At 44.9% G+C, this 9,370-nt stretch overlaps 1 protein-coding gene across 1 annotated transcript; it reads left to right on the top strand.

The window, feature by feature from the left end:
* The first annotated feature begins 843 nt into the window (after positions 1 to 843).
* On the top strand, positions 844 to 5,915 carry LOC120917532 (mediator of RNA polymerase II transcription subunit 15-like). The gene is made up of 3 exons (XM_040328896.1): positions 844 to 1,500; positions 2,401 to 3,436; positions 4,698 to 5,915. The coding sequence occupies exons 1-3, from the start codon at positions 1,128 to 1,130 to the stop codon at positions 5,824 to 5,826; spliced, it is 2,538 nt and encodes an 845-aa protein (XP_040184830.1). The 5' UTR covers positions 844 to 1,127; the 3' UTR covers positions 5,827 to 5,915.
* Positions 5,916 to 9,370: the final 3,455 nt, after the last annotated feature.

Raw genomic sequence — 9,370 nt, 5'->3', positions numbered from 1 at the left:
ACCCCCCCATATATCCATATAATACACCCCCCCATATATATATATACATATAATACACCCCCCATATATATATATATACATATAATACCCCCCCCCCCATATATCCATATAATACACCCCCATATATATACATATAATACACCCCCCCCCATATATATATATACATATAATACACCCCCCCCCCCAAATATACATATAGTACACCCCCCCAAATATATACATATAGTACTCCCCCCATATATATACATATAATACACCCCCCCCAATATATACATATAATACACCCCCCCCATATATACATATAATACATCCCCCCCCATATATACATATAATACATCCCCCCCCCATATATACATATAATACACCCCCCCCCCCATATATACATATAATACACCCCCCATATATACATATAATACACCTATTTATCTATCTATCTATATCTCCAGAAGGTAAAAATAATAATAATAATTATATATTTATATATATATATATTTACCTCCTGAAGATAGATCGATAGCTATCTATCTTCAGGAGGTAAAAAAAATATATTATATAATGTGTATATATATATATATTTATAAATTATATATATTTTTTTACCTCCTGGAGAATATATATATATATATATATATATATATATATATATATATATATATATATATATATAGTTATACACAGATAGAAATATACATACATAATATATATATATAAGATATACATAGAGATATACAATATATATATATATACACACATACACTGATTCAGTCACTAAGGGGTTAATAAACAAAGTGACAGTTAGGTCAAGTGAGCTGGAATGTTCTGTTGCCATGGCGACCTATCTGAGCTGTGTTGTGTAACGGCTGTTGTTGCCATGGTGACATATCTGCCACTGTCTGTGACTTTGTGACATCATCATCTGAGCCTTTATAAAGAACTCGCAGAGAGGATCTGTCATTTGAGATCAAGACTCTGAGAAGATCAGAAGTGTTCTGACTGCTCTGAGAATTCTCATTCGATTTAGAAGCGATTTATTCAGATCTATCTGATTAGATAAGCGAATAATAATAATAATATATTAATTTCCTTGTCACATTTCTATATATCTTTTCGTGACAAATATTGGAAAAATGAGCCTTTGGAAAACGCTTGCCGTTTTCTGCCTTCTTCTGGCTCTGGGTGTAGAATATTCTCACGCCCGGCCAGCGTACACCCGTATGGATGCTACAGTTGGCTCTAATGTAGCGATCCCGTGTAAGGTCCGCACCGATCTTCTATCTGGTGCAAGCAGTGTTAAGTTGGAGTGGGGAATGACTCCGGACGCAGGAGGTCTCTACACCCCTCTAATGTACGAAGATGTGAAAAACCTGCAGAAGGATTATGTGGATTGTTCTATTATCATCGACACGATCCGGTATAGAGACAGCGGAACCTACGAGGGCAGATTCATCATGGACAACGTCCCGTATCAGCCATTCAAGGTGGTCATCATTCATGTGACTGGTGAGTGTTATAGCTTTTGGTTTATTGTTCATTCTATGGGGGGGTCTACTGTGGGGGGGATCTACCATGGGGGGGTCTACTGTGGGGGTGGGACCAGGACCAGGCTGGGCAGGTCCAGCTCAGAGGGACTTGTGGGCTTCTGGGTAATTTGTTTAACCCTTTCCCTGCCAGTTTTTTCCCCACACAATACGAAATCTTATACCCAGAAATCCCCCCACACAGGAGACATCTGGTGATTACAATGTGATGTATTGTATCTCATCATCACTTCTCACACTATACAATGATATTACATTTAAAGCAGAGCTCCACCCACTTTTATAACTCCTCCTCCTCCTCACCCCTCACTAATCTGTGCACTGGAAACAAATTGGATACTTTTTTTTCCAGCACTTTCTGTGTAAATTGAGTATTTTTGTTTTTTCCCTTCCTCCTCCTCCTCCTCTCGCCATCATTTCCGGTTTGCAATGCCTCCTGGGAGATCATGTGTGTCATCAATGGGGCGCCGCGTTTTTTTTCTGTGAACCAGAAATGACGCGATGCACATCCGGCACCATGTTTGAAAAGGGCAGCCAGGCTTTTGTTGCCATTGTTACACAAAACTTCTTATTCACAGTGATGGGCGATGGGGGGCTGGAGAATCTCAGCTCTGATTACATACAGAGCCCGGGGGAGGGGACACACACACTTATTTACAGTAGAGGAATATGATTGGGAACATTTTGATTGGGCAGTTTAATAGGGGCAAATTTGATAGGAGCAGTTTGCTGGGGACAGTTTTGATGGGGGCAGAGGGACATTTGGAATGGATTTATAGTCATGAATGTAAACTGGTTTGTTAAACATTATAGCTCATTATTTGGACATTTAAATTAATTTCCTTTGTTTTTATTTCATCAGATCCCACGTCCACGGAGACCGCTGATACCGAGACATTCAAGAAGCACCAAACAAACCTGAAAACACAATGGAAGATTCCTTCAGTCGCTTCCACTGAGACCGCTAATACCAAGACGGTCAGGAAGCAACAAAGAAACCTGGAAACACAAAGGGGGACCCCTTCATACGCTTCCTCTGAGACCGCTGATACTGAGCCGGTCAGGGAGGACCAAAGCAACCAGGAAACACAATGGGAGACCCCTTCAGACGCTTCCTCTGAGACCGCTGATACCGTGACGGTCAGGGAGGACCAAAGCCACCAAGAACCACAATGGGAGACCCCTCCAGTCACTTCCCCTGAGACCGTTGCTACCGAGACGGTCAGGGAGGACCAAAGCCACCAAGAACCACAATTGGAGACCCCTCCAGTCACTTCCCCTGAGACCGTTGATACCGAGACGGTCAGGGAGGACCAAAGCCACCAAGAACCACAATGGGAGACCCCTCCAGTCACTTCCCCTGAGACCGCTGATACCGAGACGGTCAGGGAGGACCAAAGCCACCAAGAACCACAATGGGAGACACCTCCAGTCACTTCCCCTGAGACCGCTGATACTGAGACGGTCAGGGAGGACCAAAGACACCAAGAACCACAATGGGAGACCCCTCCAGTCACTTCCCCTGAGACCGCTGATACCGAGACGGACAGGGAGGACCAAAGCAACCTGCAAATACAGAAGGAGACCCCTCCAGTAATTTCCACTGAAACCGCCGATACCGAGACGGTCAGCGAGGACCAAAGCAATGTGGAGATACAGAGGGAGACCCCTCCAGTCACTTCCACTGAGGAGGTCCCCATGATGTCTCCAACAATGACAATGACAACAACAACAACAGAGACCAGTACTTATGATACAGGATTAGTATTCATCGATTTAGGTGTTGAACTTATCACCAAGACCTTCTATCAACTGAAGAGAAATGGCTACCTTCCATTAGCATTCATCTTAGCTGGAGTCGGTCTTCTAGTAGTCATCGTCATCATTTCGATAGTTATGTAAGTTATTGCAAATTCTTCATAGGTTTTCTCCATTACACTTCATGCTATCACCCACTGTATGAGCCCTCCCCCTCCCAATATTTACCACTTTTCCTATAGGCGAGCAGTTGATCAGACCGAAGCGGTGTGTTTTCTGTACTTATTTTCCGGGGTTTAGCAGCACAAGCCCCTCACTGGTCATAATGCACCTCTTATGCCCCATACACATGATCGGATTTTCCGCCAGCAAAAGTCCGATGTGAGCTTTTGGTCGGAAATTCCGACCACGTGTAAGTTCTTTCGGACTTTTGCTGGTGGAATTTCCGCCAGCAAAAGATTGAGAGCAGGTTCTCTATCTTTTCGACGGAAAAATTCAGATCGTCTGTGGCAATTCCGACGTGCAAAATTCTGACGCATGCTCGGAAACAATTTGACGCATGCTCGGAAGCATTGAACTTACTTTTCTCGGCTCATCGTAGTGTTGTACGTCGCCATGTTCTTGACAGTCAAAAGTTCAGAGTACTTGTGTGACCGTGTGTATTCAAGCCAAGCTTGAGGGGAATTCCGTCGGAAAATTTGATTGTGTGTACGGGGCATAACATTTTGTTCTATGGGGGAGGGGTGAATGAACGGAGGCTGCTGGTAACAGTAAGGCCCCGTACACACGACCAAACATGTATGCTGAAACTGGTCCGCGGGCCAGTTTCAGCATACATGTTCGGTCGTGTGTGGGCGCGAGCGGGCCGAATTCCAGCAAACATTTGCCCGCCGGGCCTTTTCCCAGCGGACAAATATTCCTGGACGTGTTTTAAAACCGTCCGCTGGAATCCTGCCCGCTCGGACATGTACGGTCGTCAGTACAGACCTACCGTACATGTCCGAGCGCCCGCCGTCCCTCGCATGCGTCGAATGACTTCGACGCATGCGTGGAAGCCTTTAAATGGCAGGCCCGCCCACGTCTCTGCGTCATCGCCGCTTCATCATCGCGGCGACGACGCGGACACGCCCCGCGTAGTGTTTACGCGCGGACTTCTGTACGATGGTTAGTACAACCATCGTACAGAAGCCCTCTGGCAGGCATGTACGGTGAAAACGGTCCGACGGACCGGTTTCACCGTACATGTTTGCTCGTGTGTACCGGGCCTAACAAATGGGGTGATGGCGTGTGACTATTTGTTTTCGATCAAACACAGATTTAAGTGGCATCAGCTATTAATTCTGAAAATTTCTGCTGGTTTATGGAAACATTTTTATAACATTTCTTTCTTTATCTCCACAGAATTTGTTACTGCAAGAAAAGACGCATCATGATGGAGCAAAGCAGAGATGTGGAAAAAGGAATCACTGAGAGGAACAAAACGCAAACACAGCTGACTGAAGTGTGCATAATAAAGGAAAAAAGACACACATTGACGGAAGAAGTTTCAGCGATGGAAGAAGAACTCTCAGTGACTAAACAAAAACTTGCAGAGGTGCAAGAACTCGCAGTGAGGAAAAAAGAACAACTCGCATCGAGTGAAGAACAACTTGCAAAGATGCAAGAAAAACTTGCAGAGACGCAAAGACTCGCAGCGAGCAAAGAAGAACTCGCAGTTAGGGAACAACAACTTGCAAAGACGCAAGAAAAATTTGCAGAGACGCAAGAACTGACAGTGAGGAAAGAAGAACAACTCGCGGTTAGGGAAAAACAACTCGCAATTAGGGAAGAACGACTCGCAGTGTGGGAAGAACGACTTTCGAAGATGCAAGAAAAATTTGCAGAGATTCAAGAACTTGCAGTGAGGAAAGAACAACTCACAGTTAGGGAAGAACAGGGCTGGCTGTCCTGGCTTTTCAGCGGCCCTGGGGAAGAACAACCACAATGGGAGACCCCTCCAGTCACTTCCACTGAGACCGCTGATACCGAGGCGGTCAGGGAGGACCAAACCCACCTGGAACCAGTGAGGGAAGAACAACTTGCAAAGATGCAAGAAAAACTTGCAGAGACACAAGGAGAACTGTCAGTGAGGGAAAAACTTGCAGAGACGCAAGGAGAACTGTCAGTGAGGGAAAAACTTGCAGAGACGCAAGGAGAACTGTCAGAAACTAAAAATGAACTGGCAGTGAAGGAAAAAAAACTTACAGAGACAAAAGAAAGATTGTCAGACCTACAAAAAAATCATCTAGAAACACTCATGGAGATGGAAGAAAAAGTCACAGCCATGGAAGGAGAACTCGCAGTGACGAAAGAACAACTATCAGCGACTAAAAAAAGGTGTGGTAAGGGAACAAGAACTCACAGTTCAAAGATGCAAGAGAAATCTGCACAGACAAAAAAAAAAGAACTACCAGTGAAAAAAGAACTCGCAGTGAGCAAGAAGAACTTGCAAGAGGAATTTGCAGGGATGAAAGAACTAAAAAAGAAGTGAGGGAAGAAGACCAAGACTAAAGCGGATGCCCGCCAAATTTTTTTTTTTTAAGTCAGCAGCCACAAATACTGCAGCTGCTGACTTTTTAAAAATAAGGACACTTACCTGTCCAGGGCGCCCGCAATGTCGGATGCCGCCGCCATCTTCGTAAAGGGAAGCGGCTTCAATTGCTGGTTCCCTGCTGTGCATGCGCGACTCGTGCTGAGCGATGTCACTGGTCCCTGCTGTCTTCTGGGACCCGTGTGTCCTAACTAATGACTCATCAGCTGTCGGCAGGTTTCCCGCTGACATCTGAATGAAAACCAAAGAATTGCCAGCAATACAATTTTAAGATAAATCAGCATGGGGTTCCCCCCAATCCATACTATGTCCATCAGGTCTGGTATGGATTTTAAGGGGAACCTCACGCCAAAATAAAAAAAAAATAATGGTTTGGGGGTCCAAAATCCGACCTTTATCCGAGTATGCAGCCTGGTAGTCCAGGAAAGGGGGGGAGGGGGACGAGTGAGCGTCCTTTCCCGCCTACCTCCTGAACCATACCAGGCCACATGCCCTCAACATGGGGGGTGCTTTGGAGTAGGGGGCTCCCCTCCCCCAGAGTGCCTTGTCCGCATCAACATGGGGACAAGGTGCTTTGGGGGAGGGGGAGGGGAGCCCCTCTACCCCAAAGCACCCTCCATGTTGAGGACATGTGGCCTGGTATGGTTGGGGGTGGGGGACTGGGCGCTCGCTCGCCCCTCCCTTTCCTAGCCTGCCAGGTTGCATGCTTTGATAAATCTCTGGTATTCATTTTGGTGGAACCCACATAATTATTTTTTACATTTTGGCGTGAGGTTCTCCTTCGAATCCATACCAGACCTGATGGGCATAGTATAGATTGGCTGGAACCCCATGCTGATATATCTTCAAATTTTATTGCTGGCAATTCTTTTGTTTACATTCAGTTAGGGATGCACCAATACCATTTTTTAGGAGGTCACAGAACAGGGGGTTAGGAGAGCACAGTAAGGGGGTAGGAGGGCACAGATGGACAGAGCATGCAATTCCTTCATCCTCAAATCGGGAGGACCGAAATTTTTGACCGAAGGCAAGATGAGTTTGGCTACGTGCCCAGGTAAAAACAGGGGGGGGGGGTGTGGGGACGGTTGAACCGAAAACCCATCCCCCCTCAACAACTTTAATGGCATGGAAAAATAAATTGAATGAATGTCCCGCGGTTGCATTTTGAAAAGTTGGGAGGTATGGGACAGAGCATGTGATTCCTTCATCCTCAAATCGTTTTTTTTTTACCAGAAGGCAAGATGAGTTTGGCCACCTTCTCCGCATGCTACGTAGACTCATCCCCTTCATCCCAGAAGAGGATAAAGCAGTAGTGGTTGGTACAATCATCAATTCCCGACTCGACTATGCAAACTCCCTCTACTTAGGACTACCCAAATACCAGATTTCGCGTCTACAAGTCATCCAGAACACGGCAGCCAGACTGGTAACAAGTAAAAAAACGTGGAAATCTATCGCCCGGTCTTGAGGTCCCTCCACTGGCTAGCCATAAAGGATCGGATCACATTCAAGACACTCTGCCTCACTCCCAAATGCGCACAAGGAAGCGCTCTGCAATACTTAAAACGAGAGAATTAAATCCTACGTCACCAATCGGGTGCTCCGATCAACTAACCAAAACCTTCTCGAAATCCCCACAGCCCGCTACAAATCTAAGGGAGAACGTAGATTTTCAGTCCAAGGACCTCGGCTTTGGAATGCTCTACCCACGACCATTCGCATGGAAGAAAACCATCAGGCTTTTAGGAAAAAACTAAAGACCCATCTCTTCTTAAGAATCAGCACGACTCTGGATACAAGCGCCTTGAGGCGATTCGGTTCGCATTTGTCAGCGCTATACAAGTTACTTACTCACTCACTCACATTCCCAGATAAAAACAGGACAAACATTTATTTACTGACACACACTGGACAACATACAATGACTGGCATGCACTGACCTACACAAACAGAGGACGTCCAGATGTACATAAACTGACCGCTCCATGCTTTAGACAGATGCACACGCACACACAACCAAATATGGAGAGAGTAGATCGCACACACACATTATAGGATGAGGCCGTACTACAAACATACACCCAACATTAGAAAAAGGATGACTAGCATCCAGTAGGGTAGCTTAGTGTAGGTCCTGCCCTAGAAGAGTCTACCTTGCCGTGGTGGGCAGGCTTGGAATCTCTTGGTCAAAAGTGTGTCAGTGAATGGGCGAGACGATCACTAGATCTTCACTTCTGGCCAATTGATTTTACTAAAGGACTCTTGGTTTAATCAGAGTATATATAGTTAGAAAAGGAAAAAAATGTGTTTAGGTCCATAATTATACTTTCATAGAACACCCAATAAAAATTTGGTATATTTACATTTGAATTGCTTCCTCTTTTAATTAATCCTTTCATGACCGGAGGTCATTACCACTTGGATGCACAGGCCACATTTGCAAGGCTGGAAGGGGCTCTATGGCTTCTTCTATTAGGGGTGCGCATCTTCACTGGTCTCACGATTCAATTTGATTACGATTATCCTGTCCACAATTCGATTCCATTCCGCGATGCATTACGATTAGTACCCAAGTGCCCGTGGTTTTCAACTTTTCATCAAAAAATGTATTCAAGCAGTCAGAAAATGAAGAAAGATGTTTATTTTTATCTGCTATTTAAAAAAAATTACACCGTATTTGTGAAAAGATCACTAAAGCCCTGTACACACAACCGGGATTCCCAGAGGTAAAAAGGGGGAAAAAAATGAGAACCTGCTCAGTAACTTTCCCCCTGTACACACCAGAGGTTTTCCCGTCTGGAAAACTGCGGTAAGAGCTCTGGCCGGGAATCACGGCCGTGTGTATGCTCCATCGCAGTGTTTGCCATAAGAAAACTGCCGGGTTAAAAACCGCCTTGAATCCTGGTGGGGAAAAAAAAGAGAACCGGCTCTCTTTTTTTCCTGCCGCGATTCCCAGCGGTTTTCCCGTCAGGAAAACTGCCATGGAGCATACACACGGGCAGTTTTCACGGCCAAAAGCTGTCATGGAAGTTTTCCCGACGGGAAAACTGGTCGTGTGTACGAGGCATAAGACAAGACGTAAACCATTAAAAGCTAAAAAAAAGGTATTGTAATGTAAAATTGTTTTTATAGAATGAAATATATTATTATTATAATTGCATTCACTTACTGAATAAAATATATGTGCGCCTGCTCTGCCGCCAACCTGAGCCAATGTATTATTGACACAAATGAAATGACAATGTATTCCATTTATTATGATTTTATGACTATATGTCATTGTCTTAGTGATTGATTGACATCAAACAACTTAATTGATACCTTTTTGTATGATTTTAGTTATGGTTTTGCTCACCATCACACTGCCTCACACATGCACAGGGCTGGACTGAGACAAAAAATTGGCCCAGGACTTCATCCAGAGCGGCCCACTTAAAGCGGGAGTTCACCCATTTATTAAATTTTTCCCCTTTTCCCCTTAGAT

Source organism: Rana temporaria, chromosome 11, assembly GCF_905171775.1.
Source record: "Rana temporaria chromosome 11, aRanTem1.1, whole genome shotgun sequence".
Classification (NCBI taxonomy): domain Eukaryota; kingdom Metazoa; phylum Chordata; class Amphibia; order Anura; family Ranidae; genus Rana; species Rana temporaria.
Note: the sequence above shows the minus strand (reverse complement) of the source record. Positions and strands in the feature narration are given on the sequence as shown.